At 44.9% G+C, this 27,225-nt stretch overlaps 1 protein-coding gene across 1 annotated transcript in view; it reads right to left on the bottom strand.

Moving 5' to 3' along the window:
- SPI1 (Spi-1 proto-oncogene) overlaps nucleotides 1-25,557 on the bottom strand; it is a 29,704-nt gene extending 4,147 nt beyond the window's left edge. Inside the window, exons 1-3 of the mRNA XM_074998904.1 lie at nucleotides 25,278-25,557; nucleotides 17,882-17,975; nucleotides 3,499-3,686 (exon numbers count right to left, since the gene is read on the bottom strand). Coding sequence (XP_074855005.1) covers nucleotides 3,499-3,686; nucleotides 17,882-17,975; nucleotides 25,278-25,322 — 327 coding nt within the window. The 5' untranslated portion in view covers nucleotides 25,323-25,557. The remainder of the gene's footprint in view (nucleotides 1-3,498; nucleotides 3,687-17,881; nucleotides 17,976-25,277) is intronic.
- Nucleotides 25,558-27,225: the final 1,668 nt, after the last annotated feature.

The following is a 27,225-nucleotide window of genomic DNA, read 5'->3' as shown; positions in this document are numbered from 1 at the left end:
TGATAACCCAGGAAACTGAAGACTTCTTGAACCACTCTGCTTCCAGCACTGAGTGGGAGAAAGGTGTTCTGTGTATGTCTCCCTCGGTGCAGGGTTAGGTGGTACTGGGGGGGGTGGGGGGAAATGCACAGTCTATTCATGATTCACAGTGCTCAGTCTGGGGACAGGCACTGAATGACTGGTGCTTTTCTGATTAATCTCAAGCCATCCTGAAATGTCCCGATAAGGAGTGTGCAAGTAGATTGGTTGCAGGGTGCGGTGGCTGGCGGTTAGTGAGTTGGCAGATTGGCTGGAGGCGAGCAGGGCAGGAAGGGCTGTGATTGGGTAAGAGTGTGTGTAAGTTTCCTGTCAGATGCCCAACAGTGAAACTCCAAACCTCACCACAGAGTCACCTTACGTGTTTTACAGTTGAACAGGCTTCTGCCTCAGGGAAGGGAGAGGTGCGGGGGAGGAGATGAGTAGGTGGGACAGAAAAATGGGAAATGGTACCTATGGAGAGAGAAGGGGAAGGTGGTTCCTAAGTGTGTTCCCAAAATGGGGAAGGGCAAAGGGAAACAGTGCCCCCGGAGGTGGGGGAAAAGGATGGGATGGTACTGTGGGAGAGGAACGATGAGCCATACCTTAAGACTTGGGAAGAGAGAAAATGTAGATAGTGCCTCAGGAGGCTGAATTATGTTCTCCCTTGCTACATATCATTCCCATATCTGCTATATTTTTAGTAATATTTATTGCACCAGCGTGTGAAATTCAGTATGTGTGATATGGCCTGACAATATTGCACAATGAGTCACACTGTTCCTGTTGGTGTGCTTGCAGCGGTTGTGGAGAGCGAGGACTTAGAGAATGCTGACTGCTTTCCACAATCTGCTGCTATCTCACTACTACTGTTCTTTAGTCCTTTTTCATCTGTTCACTCTTCTTCTTTCTTTCTTCCTTCCTTCCACACAGCCATAGCCTTTTCTTTTCCTTACACTCTTGTCTGCTGAGACCTGCTGTGGGCAAGCTAGGAAAACTTTCTCCAGAAGATCTAAGGACAATATGAAACTCAGATTTGTTCTCACCAAGTGATGGGGCAGTTCCAATTTTTTTGGTAGCTAACATCTTGTATGACCCTCCCTCGATATCAAATTACTGCTTTGATCTCATATGACATCCCTGAGTGTAGTGAGTGACTACCCCACTCAGTATGAGAATGAAAGTTGCCCTCCTCTTTGGTTTAGCTGAAAATGCCTTTTAACAATAGTTGTATGACAGCTGCCACCTGTGCCAGCACTTAGGGGTATTGAACCACAACCCTCAGAACTAAATGCATGAGCTGCTGTAGCTTGTGCCAAAGCTTCCAGGTGTAGGGCTAGAATGCTCATAGCCTCGACAGAGAGGGAGCCCTATAAGCCATGTTGACTGGTTGGTTGCAGTTGTAACCCAGACTAGTCTTTGAGAAACAGAGGGGTGAGGGCTTGCAAGGCTCCTGGGCAAAGTGGAGGAGGACCAGCTCCGCACTCCCAGATGGGGCAGGACCTTGGGTGGAAGGGGCGGGACTGTGGTAGCTATCCCTCAGTGCTGCCAGAAAGTACTGCACTAGCCCCACTTTTCCCCAGCAAGCCCTGAAAGCTGCCCAGAGTGCACTGTGCAGCACGCTGACTGTGATTTAAAGGGCTCAAGGCTCTTGCCCTCACTGCTCCCATGGTAGAAACAGCAGCTCCTGGGAGCCCAGGACCCTGATGCAACAGTCCTGTTTGCCCACCCCCGTCAGCAGGCCTATTAAGGAACACACGGAAATGTAATGCTGGAAGGGACCTTGAGACATCATCAAGTCCATCCCCTGCTGCTTGCAACCCCTCCTAGCTTGGTATCCGAAGATTTTATAAGTATACTCTCTACTCTAGTAACCAAGTGACTAAGGAAGATATTGAATAGTGCCAGTCCTAGAACTTATGCCTGCAGGACCCTGCAAGATATGTCCTCCCAGTTTGACAGTGAACGGTTAATAACTACGGCTATGTTTGACTCATGGGTATTTTTAGTAAAAGTCATGGACAGATCATGGGCAATAAACAAAAATTCATGGCCTGTGACTCATTCGTGACTTTTATTATATATTCCTTACAACAACTTGGGAGAAGCAGCTTGGAAGGGGGATGCCATTTGTGCTGGAGGGGACAGGCTGGGGGCAGTGCATGTATTCATAGGGGTGTGTGGCCAGAGGGGACCATGGAATTGCTGAGGGATGCAGTCTGTGGGGAGGATGCTAGGGCAAGATCCCTGCCTGGCTCCTGGGAAGCAGTGATCTCCAGCTCCTAGCTCCATGTTCTGCCTTCACTCTATCCCAAGCCCCAGTTTTGCAGCTCCCATTGCCTAAGCACCATGATCAGTTGCAGGGACAGTGCATGTGAGCAGAGGCAGCACATGGAGCTAGGCGCTGAGTCCCCAGGCGAGCATCACCCTGCACCCTAACCTCCGGTTCTGAGCCCCCAAACTCCTTCTGAAGAGTAAGGTTGGCTTGAGATTGGCCCTGCAGTGGCTGGAGCACCTGGGCCTGGGGGCTGCTTGAGCTGCTCAGGTGCACTGGCTGCTGCAGAAAGCCATGGTATCCATGACATCAACAACTACTCTTTGGCTGCGTCTACACTAGGCCCTTTCTTCGAAAGGGGCGTGGTAATCAGCCTGAGCGGGGAGTAATAATGAAGTGCTGTGGTGAATATGCAGCACCTCATCAGGCTGATTCTTCCCACGGCAACTTTTAAGTTGCAAACTTCAAAGTGCCACCATGCCGTGTAGCCGCTGGCACTTCAAAGTATCCACGCAACTCCAAAGTGCCCCGACTCCCAAAAATTTAATTGCGCATGTTTGTTTTAGTGTTGCAAAGTGTTACAAGAGGCGGGTGAGTTTTCAAAATCACCAAAATACATGCTCCGTAATTCATGGTCAGCCTTAAACTGCAATTCCAACTGCAACACCTTAGCTAAGACACCATTGTGTCCAGGTCTGTAGAAATGCATTGGAGCCAGAGCTTCCAAGGTCTGCAGCTTTCAGAGCAGCCTGACAAGTTGACTACATTTGAATCAGGGACTTTAGGGTTTGTGGAGAATTTGTGGAGAATTTTGAAATATTTGATTGTTTGTTGATGTTTTTGTTTCAAATAGGAGTGAAACCAGCTATCAAAATTCTCTGTGAAACAGAATTACCCAGTCCCCATACAGCTCGAAAAGTCATACTTCCATTAGCAGTGAAGAGACAGCCTGCCAGCAGCCATCCAGACAACGTGTGTTTAACCCACATTTCTTGGTGGCTGTCTTGGTGTGTTTGCTTAACCAACCTTCTGGGAGACACTGAGACTTTCAGTTTAACCCTCTCCTTAGGGACCTTTATTTCAAGATTCATAGCTGTTACCCTGCATCTCATTAACACCTTTGGCAAAGCACTGCTCAGTCTCTGGTGCGTCTTGCTCCATGCTCTTTACTGTCATCCTATATTCTGTGCAAAAGGTGACAACCATACCTGGTGGTTGAGGCCAATATGTGTGGTTGGGATCGCGGAGTCTAGGACATGCATCTGCTCAAACTCCATGTGCCGGTAAAGCTGTTGCAGCTGGGGAGGCTGTACACTCTGGAGTTCTGTAAACTGGTTGTCCCCAAAGCTCTCAAATTCACTGTGCATGTGGTGTGGGGGATACTCCCAGTAATGGTCTAAAGGAAATAAGAACAACCCTCTGTTAATATAGAAGAAATATGCATCATTCACTACATCTTTTCACTTCCCCCTCGCTCATGTAGTGACCACACCTCTAAAAAACACCGTACATAGATCATCCTGCCAGTGAACATCTCTTTATCTCCAAGATGGCCTTGAGGGGGCCAATCATCCTATGTCAACTTTCAACAGGATGATACCATCAGACAGGAACCTAATAGGTTTCAAAGGGACTATAGTATATATTATAGAAATGGGAAATCCTGGCCTTTTGCTCCCTAGACAAAAGGCAAAGTTGCTTCCTGTAGGCTCAAGTCAATTTTTTTTTACTTAGTAGGTTCCAATAATTTTTCTTATCTCTGTGTCATCACAGTTTTCCTCATTCTGGGATGGAGAGGAGAGAGAGAGAAAAAAATTAGGTTGCTTGTTACCAATCTTTTCCATTTCTCACTTGGCATGATCACAGAAAGAGCTACTTCTAGATTCTGCATGGAACCATGCCTCACTATTTCTCACACACACACACACACACACACACAAAGGTGTATTCAGAATCTTACAAAATGAGAAGGGGGAAGAGGAGATATTGGCGAGGTCCATTTATTCTGTTATGCAGTGGGCCTAAATGCCAAGGCAAGACGTTTCATTTCTGTAGCATGGCAGTGCTAAGTTCTGTGGCCCACTAGAAATTTCTGTGACAGATTCAAATACATTCAAAAAGGGATTTTGTAATTCAAAAGATTAGGGCAACCAGTATGTTATTTCTTGTATAATATAGCTTGAAATGAAACTCAACAGAAGTCTGTTTTTGGTTCCTCTTCATTTTATGCTGCTCCCAAATTTTCAGTGTGCTGCAGAATTTTGTATTGGTGATCTATAATTAAGAATCAATACAAGGACAGCTGATTATAAGTAATTATAAGCACAAATTGGATTTTAAAATCTAGCACTGTCTGAATTGATCCCATGACAGTATTCTACGATCAAATATGTCAACTTGTCAAAAAGCCCTTCTTGATATTAAGCTTGAATATTTCCTTTCTTACTTGTACCCCACGACTTCTAGTTCTAGCTTCTTGTACCATTTTAAATCGTTAAAATCTCACCCTTCACATATTTGCAGACTGCTATCATGTGCCCTTCCAACATGCTTTTGTCACTTTTCCTAAGTGTGTATATTCTTAGCTTTCTTAATTTTTATGTATAAATCAGTAGAGTAGATCTTCGAATTACGCAGGGGTTGCGCTCCCATACACCCTTGCCTAACTCAAATTTCACATAAGTCGGAGGGCGGCTTTTTCCCAGTGGAATGCACATTCTGCAGCAGGAGCACCTGGAGCTGCTTTTGAAAGGTAAGTCCTGGGGGGGGAGTTGGGGAGGGTTAAGCCTGGTGATGAGTTATGGCTGTGGGAGGGGGACGGGCCACAGGGGCACATTGAGTCAGAGCTGGCGGGGGGGGGTTAAACCAGGGCAGGAGTGTTGAGTCAGAGTTGTGGGGGGGTGAGCTGGGGGGGGTTTGAATTAGGGTAGGGGGGTGAGCTGGAGCTGCTCAGGGAGGCAGGGTTGAGCTGGGCCAAGGGGGATTTGAACCTGGGCCACGTGAGGCCAAGGCATTGAACCAGGGCCACAGGGAGAGAGGTTTTGAGTTGCACTTAACTCGCGTTAATGTGAGTTAAGCACAAGTTGAAACTGTGCATTTCAGGGGTTTACTGCATTTCCAGTCCCCTAATTATGATTCTGTTCTGTTCAGAACTTTCTTCCGTCAACATCTTTCTGATATACGGACAGAACTGTTCCCAGTTTAGTTACATTCAAGTCAGAAAGAGAGGGACAACTGCTCCTTGTTCTGAGATGGGATACCCTTGTATATGACTGTATCTAGGTACTTATGTCTCTCAGAAGCAAGATGTCTCAGCCCTCCCCAATATCAAAAACAGAAATAAGAATAACAGTTTCACTTTTCCTTCATACTGAGAAGAGAGAAAAGCTGAATCAGTTAATTGGGTTTGGGGACTGGGGTTGTTTAGAATTGTTGCTTGTTTGTGCCTATGTGAGCAAAGCATGTCTATGTTTCCGTGTGTAGCTGCATGAAGTGAGACAAAATTAAATTGAAAGGATGAGTTTTTCATTTAGTTCTGAATGTGGTGAGGTCTGTGCTTATTTTTTTCTTTTGTGGCGAATTCCTTAGTTTAGCCCCAGCTCCTGTGAAAGTTCTCTCCTACTGTCATGAGCTTCTCCCGCGGTTGGATGGCTTCATTGTTCTAGTCAAATGTAACTGTCACAGGAGCTCATGGTCACAGTGGTAGACGCAGTGTCTCTGGCAGCTGGGGTCAGTCCCATGGAGGGCTTTCCAAATTAAAACACTAGTTTTAAATTGGATTCAGCGTTCACTGGAAAGCCAGTGCAGATATGAGAATCCTAGGATAATGTTTTGCTAGCAATACGTGCTGCTAAGGCATAGGAGAAATAGTTGTTCGGGTGGAGATGACTACATTGCAATCACACGGTGTGACTGCAGCTCAAGTAGATGTACCTGGGCTAGCCTGGGTATGGGAACAGTCAAGCCATGTCAGCAGACGCTTCATCGTAACCTGTAAAGCCCACTTGGAACCCTGGGTAATTATTCAAGGGGAAGCGTGAGCTGCTACAGCTTTGCTGCTCCAGGGACCCAAGCTAGCTAAATTTATGCTAGCGTCGATATGTCTGCTTCAGCTACAATTACAACTGCACCCTGTGCCTGCGGTGTAAACATATTCTTTTTCTCCTTTGTGAAAATGGCAAAGGTCTGCAGAAATTCCTTGTCTGAATCTGTTTATAAATCATATTTGCCACCCATATTTGTTTGTTTTCTCTCTACTTTTTCTGTCACAGGTCATTCCTTTCAAATACGTTTTAAGGGATTATTGGGAATCTATAGCAGTAATCATGGAGTAGTTATATTGCCTCACTAATGCTACTCCTTGGGCTAGAGCCACACTACAGCAGAAGATCAACCCGCTGAGGGTCAATCTTCCAGGGTTGCATTTCGTGCATGCATGAAATGATGCTCCTAGGGGGTCGACGTCAACCACTGTACTCCTCACAAGAGGCAAGGGATAAGGGAGGTTAACAGGAGAAATGCTCCCGTCAACCTTCTGCCATGTGGACAGACATGGAAGTTGACCACGGATAAATCAATTTTAGCTATGCAACTGGCATAGTGGTCAACTTCTATGTTTAGTGCAGACATAGTCCTAGAGTCCTTGTTGGGTAGCATTTTCTATAAGCAAGGTCTGGAATTGGGCATGTCCAACAAATTTTCAGAGGGGAAACATGAGGGTGATTGTTTCTTGCCTTGCAATGTGAGAGAGTTTTTTTTATGTCTGGCAGAGGAAGTGGGCTCAGGAGGATACAGGATGGTTTTTGCCATTTTCTTTATGTTCAAATATGACCTCAGAATCCAGCCCAGGGTGTAAGGTTGTGGTTCCATAGGTTACATAAAGTGAAATGTTCCAATAAGAGAATGTGAGCTCCAGTGCCATAACTAGCTGATTTTGCACCTGAGGCAAGAATGTAAAATTGCCCCCCTCATATATTCATAGTAGTTATTTCGTAGAAAAAGGGAAAATACATTAATAATAATAACACACTGCTTATGCTGGCTGGGGTTAGAGCGGGGGCCTGGGAGTGCCTGGGTCTGGGGAAGTGGAGACAGGTTGGGTTAGAGAGGGGGCCCAGGGGTGCCTGGCTCTGGGGAAGTGGAGACAGGTTGGGTTAGAGCGGGGCTCTGGGGTGCCTGGATCTGGGGGGGGGGTAGTGCTTTGTCCCTCATTAACACTCTGAAAATCTTGCAGCCCTAGAGTGGCCTGGCGTCCCACACAGCTGCCAGGGATATGTGGGCGGCAGGGGGGTGTGAGATGCTGCCCAGAGCCACCCAGCACAACCACAGGGCAGCTGCGGCAGCAACCTCCATGTGCCTCGTGGGTAGCCTTGCTTAAGTGGCTGCTTCCAGCCTGTTCCTGCCAGGGAGTACAGAGCAGGCAGTAAATGAGCAGGGGCCACAGCCTGGCTGCCAGTGGGCCAGGAGCCCTGTAGGTCTGCTGCCTTCCACCCGCACTGGACATGGGGGGTGGGAGGAGCCCAGGCAGAACAGCACCGTGGCAGTGGGAAGGTGCTGGGTGTAGACACAAAGGTCAGAAGGGCCAGGAGGCCATTACCTCCCCCCACTTGGCCCTATGGAAGCCAGACCCTGGGGTTCAAACCTGCAAACTCGTCCCAGCACCTCGGCCTTCCCTGCCAGTGGGGCACTTAGGCATCGCCTAGGAGAGCTTCAGGTACCGCCCCACCAGTGAGCAGAGCGCCCCCAGCTGGTGGCGTGTTTCTACTGGTGGTGCCCACCCGCACATGCCTCTGTGCACAGCACCTCCTGTACCCGCTGTCCCTGCCCTGCACACAGCGCTGCCACATGCCCCATGCCTCTGGCAAGCAGCGCCACCCACCCTTCCAGCCCCTGTGCAAGGCACCATGCTCACCCCCGCGCACAGTTCCACTGCCACCTGCACACCCTGCACACAGCATGAGCGGCGCTTACCCGCCCACATGCACCGCCCCGACACACAGCCCACTAGCGGCCCCAGCCCCTGCCCATCACCCCTCTGCCGCACACCCTGCTCCTCTGCGGTGTCCCCCCCCCCCCCCCCCCCGTACCAGCACACACAGGGCCACCGGCATTTGCATACACCGGTCTCTTGGCACAGCACCACCACCATTTACACCCTGCCTGGACACACTTCACTACCTCAACACACCATACCACCAGCATCTACACACACACACACACACTACACATAGGCACAGCACCATCAAACACACACACTGCTTGCACACAGCACTACCAGCACCTCCACGCCCATGCTTGGCCCTACACACCGCACCGTCTCCCCCATTACTAACTTGGCTCTGCACCCAGTGCCATCAGTACACGCACCCATCCCCTGCCCTCCCCCACTTCCTGTGTGGCCCTGCCACAGCCTGCCGTGAGCAGTCGCCAGGGACATGGGCCCCACAGATATGGGAGAGATGGAGGTACGGGGATCCGCCACACACACAGCCTCCACCCCCGCCAGCAAGCCTGGGGGAACCAGGCACAGCCCTGCCTAAGCTCTGCCTGGGCTGCCCGCACCCTCCATGTCCAGTGCAGGTGCAAGGAAGCAGGCCTACAGGGCTTCTGGCTTGCTGGCAGCCAGGCTGGGTGCATTTACTGCCTGCCCCAAACTCCCACGGGGGGGAACAAGCTGGTCGCAGCCACTTAAACAAGGCTGCCCATGAGGCACATGGAGGATCCCATCTGTGGCTGCAGCTACCATGTGGCTTCACCAGGCAGCTCTGGGTGGCCTCTCACCTCCTAGGGATCCCTGGCAGCCATGTAAGAGGCCAGACCACTCCAGGGTTGCCAGAGTTTCAGAATGTTTATGAAGAGTTCCTGGCTGGGGTATAAGTGGCTGGTGTGGTGGCCAGGGCATGAGGGGGTAGAGATCATCCTCCACCATGTACCACGGCATGTTCACATCCCCAAATGCTAGCGCCTAGTGGTGAATGTAGGTGCCTGCCTCCATTGTCCAGCACAGCCAGAATTGTGGAAAATGTGGGCATTGTGTGGCTGGCCTGACCACCCACTGTACACATTGAGGAACTGCCCCCCTTGTCCATAAGTTAAGGAAATATGGATTGGATCCTTGGACTATAAGATGGATAGAAAGCTGGCTTGATGGTCGGACCCAACGGCTCAATATCTGGATGGCGGTCTGTTTCAAGTGGAGTGCCGCAAGGCTCGGTTCTGGGGCCGGTGTTATTCAACATCTTTATTAATGATGTGGATGAGGGACTGGATTGCACCCTCAGCAAGTTTGTGGATGACACAAAACTAGGGGGAGAGGTAGATATGTTGGAGGGTAGAGAGAGAATTCAGAGGGACCTGGATAAATTGGAGGACTGGGCCAAAAGAAATCTGGCACGGTTCAATAAGGAGAAGTGTAGAGTCCTGCACCTGGGGCGGAAGAATCCCAAACATTGTTACAGGCTGGGGACCGACTGGCTCAGAAGCAGTACGATGGAAAGGGACCTAGGGGTTATGGTGGATGAAAGGCTGGATATGAGTAAACAGTGTGCCCTTGTAGCCAAGAAAGCTAACAGTATACTGGGGTGCATTAGAAGGAGCATTTCGAGCAGATCTAGAGAAATAGTTATTCCTCTTTATTTGGCACTGGTGAGGCCACATCTGGAATATTGTGTCCAGTTTTGGGGCCCCCAGTATAAAAAGGATGTGGATTTGCTGGAGCAGGTTCAGTGAAGGGCAACAAAAATGATTAAGGGTCTGGAGCACAAGACCTATGAGGAGAGGCTGAGGGATTTGGGCTTGTTTACTTTACAGAAGAGAAGACTTAGAGGTGATTTAATAGCAGCCTTCACCTTCCTGAAGGGGAGCTCTAAAGAGGAGGGTGAGAAACTGTTCTCAGTGGTGTCAGATGGCAGAACAAGGAGTAATGGTCTGAAGTTGAAGAGGAAGAGGTGTAGGTTAGATATTAGGAAAAACTACTTCACCAGGCGGGTGGTGAAGCATTGGAATGCGTTGCCTAGAGAGGTGGTGGATTCTCCAGCCTTTGAGGTTTTTAAGTCCCGGCTGGACAAGGTCCTGGCTGGGATGACTTAGTAGGGGTTGATCCTGCTTGAAGCAGGGGGCTGGACTAGATGACCTCCTGAGGTCCCTTCCAGCCCTATGATTCTGTGATTCTGTGGTCAACCAGGGCCTGCAGCACCATGGAGTTGTATCCTTTGTGGTTTATGTAGCATGCTGCACTGTGGTATGGGGCACAGATGGGGATGGGTGTCCTGCCAATTGCCCCAAAGAAGCTGGGGAACCCCAGGGTGGTGAATCCAGCCATGGACCGCATCCAGGTCTGTGATCCAGATGACCCTCTGAAGCAGGAGTGTGTTGATGGCCTTCACTACCTGCAAGGGAAGGAGATCAAACATACATGTGAGGGACTGGGGGAGTGTGTCCTTGGGCCCCAGTGGGCTCCCCTGCTCCCTTCTGACTTCGTTCCTCTCCAGGCTCTTTAGGTGCCCCCCCAAGAGGCTATCCCCCAGCAGCAGGTCTGTGTGAGGGTGGGACAGCATGGTCCCCCAGGGATGGGGATACCGCTCTCCCTAAACCCACACCTCGCACTCCCAACCCCACTTCCTGAGGGTCACCCTTGGGCAGGAGCCCCACCCGCTGCCCTTCCCTCCTGTGCAGGGCCTGCAGCTCAGAAGTGCCTTACCTGTGCAAGGATGGTCCCCACAGTGGACTTCCCCACGCTGAACTGGTTGCTGATGGCGCAGTAGCTGTTGGGGTTGGCGAGCTTCCAGAGGGCAATGGCGACCTGTTTCTCCACAGGGATGGCAGGCCACAGCTCGGTGTCCTGCCTGTGGAGGGCAGCAGCGAGCCAGGTACAGAGCTGCAGGAAGGTTGTCCTTCCACATTCGGAAGTTCTGGAGCCACTGCTAGTTGTCCCACTGCCCCTTGACCAGCCAGTCCCACCAGTCTAAACTGGAGCTGTACCTCCAGACCTGCCTGGTCACCCGGGGGAGGCACAGAGGGGCACTGGAGCACTGAGGGCGTGTGCCTCAATACCGGTGTTGGGCGCATCCCCCAAGAGCAGGTGGAGGACGGCCATGATCAGGGTGAGCAGCAGCTCGAGCAGCTGTGAGGGGGTCCGGCACAAGCCCAGGGGCGGCTCTGGCACCATGGCTATCTGGAAAGTGCAAACGCTCACAGAAAGCGTGTGAGCTCTGCAGTGGCTATTCTGTCCCTCAACATAGTGGGCTAGCCTCACTAAGGGCAGGGAAGATGGGTGGGGGAGAGTCCCTTTAAGGGTGTGCCTGGCCGGGGCTCACCGAAGGGCTTGCCGGCCATGCAACCCTGTGTGATGGGGTTCAGGGCCCCATTTTGTCGAGAAAGCAGCGGGGCAGTCTGGCCACTTTCTGTTGACAGAGCAGATCAACAAAGAATCCACTTTCATGTGCGGACACAATCTGTTGACAGACACTTTGTTGAAAGATATCTTCCGACAATAACTTCTATTGACAGGCCACTGTAGTGTAAACGTGGCCTACGGGTAAGACCAAGGCCCTGGGTCAGCAGGAGGAGCGAATGAAACTGTGACCGTATGGGCTAAAGCCCTGTGCTCTATAAGCTAAAAGTCAGCTGCCCCTCAGCCACAGTTGTAGGGCAGAGACTTCACTCTCCCGTGTCAATGGTCTCAGTGCCTCTGGGATTACATATGCAACAGTCCTTGTGAAGAGGGGATAGTCCCTGTTTCTCTGTAGTGAATTATTATTAACCAGTTCTACTCTTCAGGAAAAACTTTCTTACTCCAATATATTTTGGTGATGTTGAGAGATAAATCCCCATGTGTGTCTCCTAGGCTATGCCTACACAGCAGAGCTATTTCAGGATACTTTCTAGCACAAATTGGGTACCTTATTTCAAGTTTAGGGTGCTGTGTATACGTAGCCCAAGTGCCCCTATAGTCAGAGTATTCATGTTGATAGGTTTGCTACACTGTATCAGGTGTCAGTACTGTGCACATGATGACAAAGACTTATAAATATCCACTTCTACAGGTATTACTATTATTAGTTTGAGTTGGAGCTTATTTTTTTCCTTACTTACAAGTTCTCTGTAGGTTTAGAGCTGGTGATAAGGTGTAGTAGTTCCCCTCTGTTTAGAAAGATGCAGAGGTGGACAGAGGGGATCAGAAAGGGGACAAACTCTCTGGAAATGAAAGTGTCTACTTTGTGGCTCCAGGATATTATCAGTAAAAGCCATACTGTATCTGCACACTGGAGTCATTCTGAAAAATTTAATGTGAAGTGAAAGAGGATGTGAGAAAATTCTCTGTTGTAGAGACATGGAGATCATGTTTGTTTTGGTCTCTTTTATGTAGTGAAAGGTTAAAGAGGGGACAGTGATATGCCCTGAACTCATTGTCTTTACACACACAGAGGATGTTGGCCTACTGGGATGCAATAAATGATCTAAAGACTTTGCTATCCCACAGCACATATGATGACTTTAGTCCAGGACTAGAAAGCATAGGCGTACCTCTCTAGCACCCTTCATTCCAGAGGAGGTGATATTCCTTTGCCTTCAACTGTTTGAGTACTAGCTAGGCAAGTAGAATGATGGGAAGTGGGTAATTGAAAGTACCTGTTGATGAACAGGGATACCCATGTTTTACTCCTCTCAAAAATGAGCAAAACATAAAAATAAAGGATATGGGGGGAAAACGCTGAAAATCTCTGCACAATGCACTGTTTCTCCACAATACCATTCCCTGACCAGAAAAATGCCTTGTTTCCCAAGTAATGCCACCAACCTTGTCTATAATTATAGGTAATCTCATTACTTGTCACTTTACTAATTAACAAACCTGATCATTTCAATAATGCCAAGGACTCCTCTCTGCAGCTGTGTGGTCAGTAACCCTTTTTTTTAAAATGGAAGCTGAGATTTTTATTCAATTAAATTATTTGATCAATCAGATTATTTTGATCAATTATTCATGGACATGACAATTTAGAAAAACACAACATAACATGAAATGGTAATAAAATATGGAATCATGGGCAGTGACAACATTTTAATTCTTTCATACAAACTTGTTGGTCTTTGCTGCTCTTTGCTCCAAAACAATTTAATCATAAGGACAGAATTCTTCTATGTTGAAGTCTCTTGTTACAGAGGATGCATCCGCACTTCGAGCTGGAGAGAGTGATTCTCAGCTTGAGGAAACGTACCCACTCCTGCTGCCATTGAACTAGTACATGACAAATAGTGCAGTGTGAGCAACAGGGCAGTTTAGCCATACCTAATACATGCCCATGAAAGATCCTAGGCATTTACTTAGGGCAGCTAAACCATCTGGCAGTTTCTGCCACCAGGGCTGTACTCTATTTTTAGCAGCTTAATGAGAACTAGTGTATGTCTCCTGGGGCTGGGAATCACCTCTGCTCAAAAGGCTATGTCTACACTAGCCCCAGAACTTCAAAAGGGGCATGATAATGAACCTAATCAAAAGATGCTAATGAGGTGCTTCCATGAATATGCAGTGACTCATTAGCATAAAGGCATCCGTGGCACTTCGAAAGTGCCACTTTAAATCGCACGTGGCTCATCTACACGGGGTCCTTTTCGAAAGGACTCTGCACATTTCAAAATCCCCTTATTCCTGTTTGGTTATCAGAATAAGGGGATTTTGAAATGTGTGGGGGGCCTTTCGAAAAGGGCCCCGTGTATTCGAGCTGCGCGCGATCGAAAGCAGCATTTTCAAAGCGCCAAGGCCACCACTACGCTATTGTGGCTCTGCATATTCATGGCATTGCCTCATTAGCATCTTTCAATTAGGTTCATTATCATGCCCCTTTCGAAGTTCTGCGGCTAGTGTAGACATAGGCAAAGTGTCAACACACCTTAAACTGTATCCATCTTACAAAATGTGCTACATTATACTTACTGGCTTATTGAAGTATTAATAAAATCAAGTTCATAATTTTGCTATAGCTTTTACTTTAGAGAAATGTTGCTCACCATGATCACACCAGGGATGTCCAGAGAATTTTGAAAAAGACTAGTGGTATATTTTTGGAATACATCTTATCCTTAATAGACTCTTAACAACTCTCCCCCTTGTTACTCATCTGTTCTTGTATTTTATTGTGTTTATACCTGTTTTACTTCATCAGTATCACCAGCCCTGACTCCATGTTTGTCCATTCATTCCCATAACCATCTTCGCATAGGTTGACCATCCATCCTGTTTTGGGCAGGACAGACCCATATTACAGACACCATCCTGGCATCCCAATTCATTCTTGCCAAAGGGGCTAATTGCCCCATATTCCACCTTTCTCCCACAGCTGAGGGAGCTGGGAGCTGAAGCAATGTGGCAGCGCATCTGCTGCCCAGCTTCCCACAGCTGGGGAAGCCGGGAGCAGGGAGCCACACTGGTGTGGCTACCACCCAGCTTCCTGCAGCTGAGGGAGCTGGGTGCAGGACCAGGATGGCTGACATCCGGCTCCCTACAGCTGGGAGAAGCCAGGAGCTTTGCTTGGCAGGGCAGCAGCCCCATTTCCAACCACCCAAGTCATGGGGCAGCTGAGAGCTGCAGCTGCCCCCTGCAGTGGGAAAGCACCCACCCCCCAGCAGGGTGGCAGCTCCCACAGGACAGCCACCACCTGACTGCCACATAGGGTGACCATCTGTCCCTTTGTGGCAGGAACAGCGTCATTCCCCCCACCCCAATTCCATATTTGGCTGGGGGAGATATGGTCACCCTATCTTTGCACTTTCCTCCACACCACCCCTTAAACGTGGAATACGTCCCTTGTAGGACATTGTAAAGTCTCTGTCCTGTGCTCCTTCACATCCCCCTTCAAGACTCACTACCACTGTTCTACCACTGTAACCACTGTCTGCAAGAAATTTGTCGAATTGGGGTGGCTGATATTTTTAGGAAACAGAACAAGGTTAATGTCTATCTTTTATTGCTCTTCTCTCCCTCTTATTTCCTGCTTCTTGTCTTAGAAAGCAATTTGAGAGAGAGAGTGTGACTTATGATATGCTTGGACAATGTGCAGCAGATTGCTGGTGCTACCATAACACAAATAAATAATAGCTTATGTGAAATGTGTGTTGGGATTGTGAGAGATTGCCCCTGCCTCGCCTCCTCTAGTAGAAGAACGGACCCAGAGATTTTGCACTGCTGCCAACATTTAGAAAAGTTTAGCAAGGAGCAAATGTGTGTGTAAACTGTGGGTCTGGGTTTCCTTAGGGCCCTGATTCAGAAAATTGCTTACGTATGTTGTAAAATCCCATTGATTTTTAATGGGACTTAGGCACATCCTTGAAGTTAAAGATGTGCTTAGGTGATGTACACAATTGGAGCCCAGATTGGAAGGGGGAAATGTATGGCAGGGGTGGTCTGTACATGCATTCTAGGGAGCATTAGAACTTCTAACATATTACCTACTTGACAGTCACAACCACTCTGTGAGACAGAGAATCATACGCCCCATTTTGCAGGTGAGGAAACTAAGGCTCAGAGTAGTTAAGTCAACACTTTCAAATGGGTGTATCAGGAAAAGCACCTGAACTCACATCTCTGGATTTAAATGCCTTCCTTTAGGCATTACATTTTAACTATTTTAACCAATAGCGTTTCACAAAAGTTACATTAGTAATTGGGTCAAAATAGGATTACTCCTTTGCGCTGTCCCTTATTTAGTGTGCAGTTAGAAAATTCATATCTGGTCTATGAATGCAATGTCAAGTGCAGATTTAGATAGATTTAAAACATAAATAAATAAATGTCCCAGCTATGAAACAAGCCTCTTCTGAAATTTGCTGACTTGTGTACATTATGTTGTGAATTTGTTAGCTCTCTTGAACTCAGCAGGTTTGGTGGTGATTTGGATGGGAACCTTCCAGGGAAATCTGAGAAACTGCTACGAGTGGTACAGCAGCAGATGCTTTTCTCTTTGAGTCCATGCTGTGCCTGATGTCCCAGCATGGTGCTGGTGGGATGCTGTGCTGCAGAAGGAAACATGCATCACTCGGTGAGGGGTACTTTCACTTTACAGTGAGTACTAAACTCAGTGCCCCAGAACGTTTGGAAATACTTCAGAAATTAACTATCAGAAAGGAAATGTTTTGTAGTAATTATTAATTGTGGTTTGTTTTGGATGGTGATGAAGGATCAGCAGAAATGTGCTCTGCGTTCATTGCGGCTAGGAAAACTGTCACGCTTTCCAATGATACTGATTAAATTGTTTTCTGCATGTATCACATTAATGAGGTCAAAAGAGTCTAGATTTGGCTCAGGTCAAACACTAATAATATTTTACATCCAACAGTGCAAAGCCCAGGTAAATGCTAATCGGATTTTTAAAATATAGGAATCTACCAAACTAAATCCCAATCAAGACACCAAGGCTGTGTCTACACTAGCAAGTTCTTTCAAAAAACAAAAAAAATGGACCTTTTCTTTAAAAAACCCATAGAGAGTTTACACATAAAATGCGTTCTTTCCATCTGAAATTGAAAGAACATGGCACTTTTTCCAGCAGCCCTCTTCCTCTCCCAGATGTGGAAGAGCACCTTCTTCCAAAAGATTCCTTTATAAAAAACATGTGTAGATGCTCCAGGGGACCTTTTTTCAAAAGAGCAGTCATGATGGTAACAGATTTTTCAGTTCCCAGCCCATTCTTTCAAAAGAGCAGGGGCTGTGTGGACATTCTTTATCGAAAGAGTGGATCAATTTTTTTATCTGCTTTTTTTGTGTGGGGGCACTCTTTTGAAAGAAGTTTTTCCAGAAGAGGTTTTCTAGAATAACTTCTTTCAAAAGATTGCTGTTGTGTAGACGTAACCCAACAGATCTTCCAGACTACAGGAGCACATCAGCTCTCATTCAACTTTAATTGGGTATTACATGCATAAGTTGAAACAACAGACTGACATGGTTAAATGTATCCAGCAGTTTCTCAGATCCTGGGGCAAGATGGAAGTTTCAGATAGGTGGGACAGCAACCAGGAAAGGTCAAGACAGAAGAGTGAGTTATGTGGGTGTTTAAGGTGGTCAATAGCGCGAAGAAAAACATTTGAGATTCAAGAAGCAAACTGAATAGTTAGATTTGAAGTCAGAAGTGAGGTAGAGATGGAAGTGAGGTCAGAATGTCCATGGAGCATTCTGAAACCAGGTGAATACGTTTTGATTTGGATTGCCCTGGCTAGGATGATTTAATCGGGGTTGGTCCTGCTTTAGGCAGGGGGCTGGACATCATGACCTCATGAGGTTTCTTCCAGACCAAGGATTCCATGAAGAAAGGGGATGTGATCCTTCCTTCTGAAGTAGAATGTAGCCTATGTGCAACATTCTAGATTTCCTACAAGCTTTATGTATAATTTCAATGCCATTTGAATTTTTTTATAGAAACACAGTTACCAGGCTGTTCATTGTGTTGGATGAATAAATATTTTTACTGATTCAAAAATATGTCTATTTACTTCATATACCACAAATAGCATCTTTACTTCCTCCTGGAATGCCCTAATTCTCTCTTCCCCAGGATCTGACAGTATACCATGCTTCAGGGAGATTTTTTTCAGACTTACCACCGTGACTCTCTCCGTCACTGTTGAGATATTGGTAATAGTCATGGGGCTGACGGTAGAGGTCTGATTCATAGGATACCACATCTTCTGAGGGCTGCAGAGAGAAGAAGAATGGTTAGGCCTGAGAGCCCAGGCAAAGTTCTTTCACAATTACTTAGATCAGTCAGGCACAGGAGGGACAGAGGGAGGCCAAGGCACTATCTGTCAATGGGGAGAGGTGGGTCTTCAAAATCTATTACTAGTGGGGAATGAGTTAAAAATAGAAACCAAAAAGCAACATGCAAAAAAGGAAGTTCATCTCATGGGAACCAATGGGAAATGATTTGGTTGCTGTCTTTGCAGTAGACCAGGAGATCTCATTCATGCTGCATAGTCCTTGGGCTAGGAGTTGGAAAAAAATAATTCAAGGACTTGTGTGATGCTGTAGAAAAGATGTGTTCTTGAAAACCAAGCCCAGGTTCACAGCACAGGTGACAGCATACTGCATGCCTCCTTCCTTGTAATGGCAGACATTCATTCTCCTCCCTCCTCCCCATCACCAGCACAGGCAGACACCTGCCTTGAATGCTGACTCTGAGTGTTTATGGGTGGTCTGTGTGAATTATGCCGAGGTTTGCAACTGCTAGTGAGTGGCTATAGGTAGGTGGTGATGCTGGGGCTATAAGACTGAAACATTTCATTTCAGATCACTTGTCCAGAACGAGCATTCAAAAAAGTTAACTGGAACTGTAAGCATTTGTATTGTCCTGCCTGAAGTGGTTCAGTCCTCTGCAAAATCCCAAACACTGTACAGTACAGTAAGTAAGTATCTCATGTAAGGATTAAGGTATTTTTGCATAAATTTGGTGGTGTTTAATATTAGTTATGCATATCTCATTTGTTTCACCAAACTAAAAACATTCTCTCTCTGTTCTGGCTCCCACACCCAGCACTATCTCGTAGATCCGTCTGCTGACCTCATAAGCAGTTCCCCTTTACACGCTAAAAAAAAAGCAACAATAGTCCAGTGCTGTTTAGTCAATTTTGTCAGACTTTTGTCCGATTAACTTTGTTATGCAGTTTCCTTCTGGGCAAATAGGAAATTGTTATAATATCAAGTACAAAGAATAGCCTCTAAGACTTTCCTGGCGGAGAAAATTAAAGTTTGGAAATAAATATCAACACTTCTATTTTTTTTCTTATTCTGAAATGTTTTGTATAGTTAACATTCAAGAGCAATACAAATATTGAAAATCGTTTAATAAAATAGTTAACACACATATTTCTAAAATATTGTCATTCCATTTATCATCTTTTTTTCTACATTCTGACTTTTCCTCCAGCCTGCAATATTTGGACTACATTTCTCTTTGTGCAAATGCCACAGACTTTTCAGATTTGTCCAGGTCCACTCTGCCAGAGTTTCTGCCTTTAGCATGAAGAGTGGCTGCTCTGCAATTCTAGTTTTTATAACAAATTTTGCAGTTCCACTGATCAAAATTATTCCCACTATTCTGTCCTTTCTCCCTTAGGTGACTGATATTTTTGTGCTTTTGTTCTCCAAATGGGAACTTATGTCATGCCCCTTCCTTTGTATGTTTTTCCCCTCCCTCGTTATCACAAATGAGTCCAAACAGGACAAGAAGGCCTTTTCAGGAGGTAAGAGGAGGATTCCTCACAGTTTATGCACGCCTTGTTGTGGCCAAGAAAAGGGGCGTAGAGTCTTGACTTGATTTGATGGACCCTATGTATCTCTCCTCAAACAGACAGATCTCTCTGGAATTGACCATCTTCACTGTTGTGTGCTCTTCAGAATAAATTCAATGATTTCCTAAAACTCATCTGCCCACAATCCAATTCAATCCATGGGAAAAGCTCCAGGATCTCAGCCCATCTTTTTTATGTCAGCAATTGCCTTATTTGGGAAAGAACCTGATCTCTTTTTTGACTCACCTGATTGCCAAAAAGAAGCTCTGGTGTTCTAGGGTTGTCCCTTTATTCTTCCTCCTTTGTAAGGTACCTGAGTGTGTGTACTGGGGCTTAGGGGCTCCCTCCCATTCAAGATGACAGATCCAAAAGGGAACATTAGCCCAAAAGGAAGCAGCTGCTCAAAGGGTTTATGACTACACCTCAAAAGAAACCCCAAAAGGCCAAAAAACAGGAAAAAGTCAAAAAGTGTTCCATATCCTTATCTCCTGTCATTGGTTTTATCTCCTCCTATAAGGAAAGAGGTATGCTTAGCTTCAGAGTATGATAAAAGTAAGCCAGAGAACAGGAAAGGTTCTCTATCCCACCTTCCCACTAGGTTTGGGGGAGAAAGGTGGTGACTGCCATTAACTCCCTGCCAGATCACAAAGATGAATAGACCTGCACATAAGAGAAATAGTTTCCATTGAAAACTAAAACAGAATTTGCCTTTCCCCATTGATTTCTCCTTCAAAGATGGCAGTAGGGAGGCATATGAAACTCACAATAAAGAGGAAAGGGTAAGATGGCAAAGCGCTGGCATGCTACCGTGTCCTAGAACCCAAAGACTTTTTCCCCCAAAGTCAGTGTAGCAGTTGCACGTCTAGAAAAAAAGATGTAGCATTGCATATAGGGTGTGATTTCTTCCCAAAAGACAAAGAGGATAGAAAGATGGAAGTGAACCTTAGAAGGGACTTCAAAGCTTCTTCATTGTCCTTCAGTGCCTCTTTGGCACCATGTACTTTTCTAGCAATTCCTGTTAGAATGTTATTATGAGATGACCTAAAAAGCCACAACTCCTAGAACCAAACTTAATTAAAAACAACACTAAAGAGGCAGACAGATCGCTGACATGGCTTTAGGGAATCCATAGAACTAACTTGGTGGCTAGTGGATAATTTAATCCAAGGAAATCCTCTACATCTCAGAATTCTCAGGCATGAGCATTCAATAAAAGCTTAATAAAGTGGTAGCTAACCACCAGCACAAGCAGAAGTCCAAGCAATGACAATATAGGACAATAGCTATGTTAACTTGTACCCACAAACAGAAGTACCACAAAAGAGTCTGATCTTACCTGAGATGTAAGACCTGGTCCCAAAACATAGGAGGGAAGCCCATATCACAGAATGAATCCACCCTCTCCTTCCAGATCAATATGATTGTTGCTAGAACTTGCCTTCATCCAGAAATAGGCCTACAGGGCAACTTCCCAGATTTCAGATAGACAGGTATAGGACAGAATACAGCATGCATACTCTTTGTCCTCCCTCCCCCCACCCCAGTTTCTCCTCCACATCCTTTCTTCATCCACTCTCCAACTGCAAGTCATCAGAAACATCAAGTATCAATGTGACTTATTACACTTCCAACATCTAGATGTCCCTCAAGACAAAAGGTGCTGAGTGTTGTACTCTATTTTCTTCATAGTTGGGGCAAGGGGAGAAGACAGGTCTGTATTAAAGCTCAAAAGGCTGACCAGGTTGATAATGTTGTGAACTGATGTTTTAGCTTAACTATTTTGTTGCCATATACATGCAGTCTGGTTAGGCATGTCAGTAAGAATGTCTGAAATCTCTCTGCTTAGAAGACATGAGCCTTACTGCTCTTTCATGGTTATTTATAACCACCATTGACTCTCCCCATCATCACTCAGAAGAAGTAATTTTTATTTTTTGACAGAAGCTTCAATGCCCTAAAGAAAAAGTAGCACACGTGAACTTTGTGAAGTGCAGTTGACATATTCCTTTGTAATACAGATCATTTCAGGAAAACATCTGTGTTTCTCTCAACCCAAAATACCTTAGTTTGAAAGCCTCCCTATCTTTTAGCGCTAGATTAATCAAAATCTGTATCATTGAAATACATTCACCCACACACTACATTCCACAACATGTCAGAAACCACATAACACATTCCATAGAACATCTTATAGAGAAAGGGCCTCAGCCACCTCAGAGAAAATCTTGCACCTGTCACCTGCAAAAAGTCTTATAACAAAAGTCTCCTAATAAATTTCACCTTCCTATCTCTGAAGAAGCATTTATTGGCACAAAGGGCTAGAGTGGCTCCAAAATAGACAAATACTATTCCCCTGAGACAAGGGAGAGAACATTTTTCTTTGCTACTTGTGTCTCCTTCCATAACATTTTTCCTTACTATTTGTGATGCTCCAAACTTGGGACAGAGGTACGGACCACAGAAACTGTTACCTGTTGAATTCTGTTCTGTGACTGACCTTCCCCCCCCTCCATTCCACCCTCACAAGAGAACTCCAAAGTCATATTGAGAAGTCTGTGCTGCCATCGGTATTTACAGGAAGAATGGCACAGGGCAAATATCTGAGAGAAGTGAAATGAAATCTGTAAGTGGTAAATTTTCTATATTCCCCCTCCACAATTCCCCCTCAGACTCCAGAGGTAAAAATTAACTATCCCCTATTGGAAAGCTAGTATTTAGCTGCAGAGATTTTGACTTATAGCTAATTGAAATCCAATTCAGAAATGAAGTGGGAGTAAATAGGCAACAGCGTAATCAGAATAATATTTTATAGATTAAAAAGTTTAAAAACCAGCAGGACTAGAACAATATGAGCACTTGTGAGTACTTGAAAGTTAGACACCCATCTAAAAATGATTCTCACTCACAAATTTAACTGTCTTTGGTGTGAGCTGTGAGTGCTCAGCACCTGCAAAAATCATGCCTCTTTTATTTAGATGCCTAAATATGGTCTTAGATATCTAGATTTAAAAAACCTCCTTTGAAATTTTTGGCCTTACATTCTCACAGGTTGAGAATTGTTGCATGTGGGCCAACTGAATTCCAAATATTAATCTGAACATTTTTCTCTAGGCTTTTGTCATATGCTTAAATCAGATTATAAACTTGTTGAATTCTGTTTGGGGGTTTTCACCCTGTAGTGTGATTCAGAAGTACCCAACACAGCTCCCCGTGATGTGCACTGAGACTGGTTTTATGGACAGATACAACTTTATTTCCTTGGAAAAAATTACAGAAGTCTTTTTTTAGAAAGGATAAGGAAATCATGTTAACCTCTTCACTCCACAGACCACATCAGCCTCAGTGGCCCAGACAGAAAATGTGGGCATGCTGGACATGCTGTCTGTGGAAGGTTTCTTTCCCTTCTCAGAAACATGAAATTTCACACCACGGCTGTTTATTTTATAGAGATTTTCCAGCATCTCAGGTCAGCACTAGACAGAGGTTGACATTGTAAGGGTTTCTGCCGTGCTGTTGAAGTGACTAGATCCAGAAATGCACTAGAGAGGAGATTTGTCCCAGTTTATAGGATTTGTCACAAAGCATCTTCCACGTTAATTGTTTAACCTCCAAAGAAAGAAGCTGTGAATTTACTTTCCAAACCAAGCTTAATGGTTTCCTAGCAGAATCAGGAGCAAGGCAGTTAAGGACACACCCTCCTCTGAAAGGGGAGGGACATAAGAGGGAAGTGTCACTTCACAGAAACCCTGTCTCTATAAACAGCTAATATGTGCCCCCTGAAAAGTCCCTGTGGGCCAGCCATTTTCAGTGAAGATGTGTGTGCTCAAATTGCGGGTATGCAAAGTACGTAAATAAAAACAAAATTTTAAATGTTTTGAAAATTCAGTTATCTATTTTTGAACATTTTTGATCATGTAAATCAGAAAAAAATATTTATTATGTCAGATGCTTCAATAAGATACGTTTCTATTTCCACTACATATAGTCTTTCCTCTAGATGGAGTGTAGCTAGAGCTCCAATCTGAATGAATTAACAAAGGTTATAATAATAGGCAGGTGGTTTTGGATTTTTATTCATGTGACACCCTAGAACTTGGGAGTGGAAGAGAGACTCCTGGGGAAGAGCTATAAGTGAATGAGACCCTAAGGAAAGTCCTTCTTTCTCTTTTCCCTGAGATGCCAGGGGAAGATTTGATCAGTTTTTGTATAAATGCTTGTTAGGAAATTCAGAATTGCAGAATGACTGCAAAGCAAGCCCAGAGTAATTTACAGAGAACAGTGGAAATCTCAATGCTCATTGCACAAACCTTGTACAAATTTTACCAAAGTGTCCTGGGGCTGTACTGTCTCTGAAATGAGTGTGTATGTAAAGCATATGCCAAATAAGATCCCCTCATTTGACTTCTCTAAAACTTTAGAGTTAAATCTTCCCTGGGGCCATCACCCATTCTTGAGACGCCCATTTACAAAGCTGGGGTTCCTGAATAGCAGGCTGCTGAAACAATTATCTTAACAAACTAAGGCTTAGTTACTAAGCTATTGGATTCCAGAGTTCGTAATCTGAGAAATATTACGATAGTGTGTGAAGAGAGAGTTCCTGCTGCAGTCACACACATTTTGTTATCATCATGGATGCCAACAACTGAACACAATTAAAAAGGTTATCTTTTTGGAGCATGGCTACATAGGGTGATGGCAAAGAGAAAATGTGGTACATATGTTTCAAAACTGTCCCTGGGACTGTTCTGTCTCCTGAGTACATATGGCATGTACGGTATAACATATGCCAAGTAAAATTCCCTCATTGACTTCTCTGATTTTCTGTATAATTAACAAGTGTACTCAGGCCCATTGCCTACCCATCCATTCTAATTTAGAAATTCCTCATTACAAAAGTGGTGATTCTGAACAGCAGGTTGGTGAAACAACTTTCTTAATAAACAACAACCCCCCAATTAATTACACTGTTTACTCGTATTTTAAAGTAGCAAATTTTCAAAGGCAAAAGGGGCAGAAAAGTCCACTGATCGTTTATAAAAAGGAATGTTACTGTCTCTGGAAAAAATATATTCATTTAGTTAAAGTTTTTGTCTTGAACTTTCTAACTGACTTTTATAGTCCAAAAAAGGAAAGTTTTCAACCTCATTATACATAGTTGAAGTAGAGAAGATTTAGGATTATTTCAAAAACATTAATTTGACTGATATTTAAGATAAAAATCTCAACCTATAGAAAATGAATCCAGATACTAGACTCTAATCCTTGTAAATAGCAAGCAGCTGTGAACTTTCCAGAATATAAAACTAGCACATGGCCGCTTTTCTCTCACGGACCAGCAGATATTTTAAATACATAAAATTCTTAAAGAGTTCGGATTATAAATAATTACACCCTCAAACAAAGCCCAGATTTATACCATAAAGCCATCATTGCAGAAGAGTTTTATTGACTGGTTTAATCCATAAAATACAAAAATACTATGAAATGAATCAGCAAAAACAAATGAATATCAAAACTATAGAAGCTCAGAGAGAAGACATTAACATCCCATTCATTAGAAAGCTTGTCATTAGCCTTATACATTGACCAACTTTTAGGCATTACAAATAGAGGAAAAAGAGAGGCATTCTCAAAAATTAAACCCTAATTTCCTTTGTCTTTTGTTGCTGAACCCAATGAACCATATTTGGAATTAACCCCATATACTCACAGGGGAAATGAGGGGAAATCCTTCCATTTTGCAAGCTTGCAACATTCAGCCAACTTCTTGGTGAATTTTCTAATCTCAATTTTCAAACATCCAGAATAATTGATTTTAAAAATTGCATGAGAAAACAAAACAAAACAAAACAAAACAAATTCACAATAAAAGTTAGATCTTTGGACTCCTTGAAGTCCCCTTGTTGTAATGGATCTCAGGATAGGAGAAGGGCCCTAATTAGCTTTCATACTTTTCTGTAATCGGTTCTGAGGTGAGAACCTTGCCTAGACTTATCTGAAGTTCCTGATTTTATCAAATGTCTGTAGAAGGGAGATAGTCCCTGGGCTGTATCAGCTCAGTGTGACATCATAATAGCCTCAAACCAAGTTTGCATAAATCTAATTTCAAGTAGCTGTGGTGCTGTAACAGGAAGTCTGTCACCAGCCTGATCTCCCATAGGCAGGTGCTTACTGCATAATCAACAGTGCAGGGCCCAGGCCACACCAGTAAACATACTGGTGTGTGTTTTTCATTGACAGCGAAGGAATAGAATGCTTTCATAACAAATAGCGTTTGAAGCCCAGCGGTATTACAGCTCCCTGGTTTAATGCAGTGACACAGTTCTGAGTTAGTGATGTTGCCTGTGATGGTAATACAGTGACATTAGCCTGCATTAAGTGTAGCCCTGTTGGAGTGATGCAGCAACATATCTCAGTGTCTGTGACACCTGGTTCTGGGTGCAATGCAGCCTCAAAGATATGGTCTAAATTTGCTCAAAAGGTTGAAGAGAAGCCCACTGTTTAATAGCTGCTTCTAAGTCACTGAAATATAAAATATGACCTTTCATACGTTTCCTTCAGATCTCTGAACTTATTGGACTGCGGAAAGGGAACTCACAGGGGCAGCAAGGCTCTCCCTTAGAGGAGTGCATTTAGTCGGGAGTGGAAAAGTGTCCCTTTTGAGTTATGTCTACATTGCAAAAAAAAGAAAGACATGGTAGCAAGTCTTGGAGACCAGGTCAACTCACTCATGCTACAAGACTAAAACAGCAATGTAGCTGTTGAGGCCCAGGCTGGAGCCCAGGCTCTGAAACTCAGTAAGGGGGTGCACCCATCCCCTTGTGTAAAGGTAAGGAGGAATCTGAATATTCCTGAATAGACCGTGTTCCCTTCAGTCCTTCTTCCCATGCACCAACCTCCTTCTCCCACTGCTGTTTTACTTGTGTGTGTGTGTGGCTGCATTGGAAATGTGTCCGATCATTGTGCCTGATGCTGGCAGGAAAACAAGGAAGCAGGGAGGGGCCAGTGTCGATTTCATATTCTGTGTAGCTCTGTAAAATGCTTCCTCACCTTGCAGTTAATCGTTCTTATTTTGGAAAAGTGAACTGTGGTCATTTGGATTGTTCCCCTTCATTCTGTGCCCTGTGCCACAGGTTCTGCTTTTGGCAAGAGCCTGCTCACCACTCACCTGGGGCTGTATGCGAGGGGGAATTTCAGCTAAAGTGCAAACTTCCTCACTCTTACACTGGTAAAACCAAAGGCCAATCACAAGTTCCTCTCCTTCCCAGCCTTGAAGAAACCACCATACAAACCATATAAGCAATGGGCTGGGGCTGGGAACATGATGGGAAGTTAACTCTTGATGTCCTAGATTCATTTTCTTCAATACTTATTAGTATCTAAGCATCACATTCCTATTTTGCTGGCACCAGATAATCCTGTAATTCACCTTGAGGAAAATAAATTGCTAAATAGTTCACTTGAAGGGCCACCTTCATCTCTGATAGGATAGCAAGCTTAGTGGGTAAAGGGAATGCAGCAATAGGTAGACCTTGATGTGAGAAAGAAAAGAAAATGGAAAACTAAGAAATACAGATTAGATGTAACTAGTCTGAAAGAGATACAAAATTAACTAAAATCAAATATGTAATCCTTATTTCTTCTACAAGTAGCGTCTC

The sequence above is a fragment of the Carettochelys insculpta genome, chromosome 6 (assembly GCF_033958435.1).
Source record: "Carettochelys insculpta isolate YL-2023 chromosome 6, ASM3395843v1, whole genome shotgun sequence".
In the NCBI taxonomy this organism is placed as follows: Eukaryota; Metazoa; Chordata; order Testudines; family Carettochelyidae; genus Carettochelys; species Carettochelys insculpta.
The sequence above is the reverse complement of the archived record's forward strand: the minus strand, read 5'-3'. Positions and strand labels throughout refer to the sequence as shown.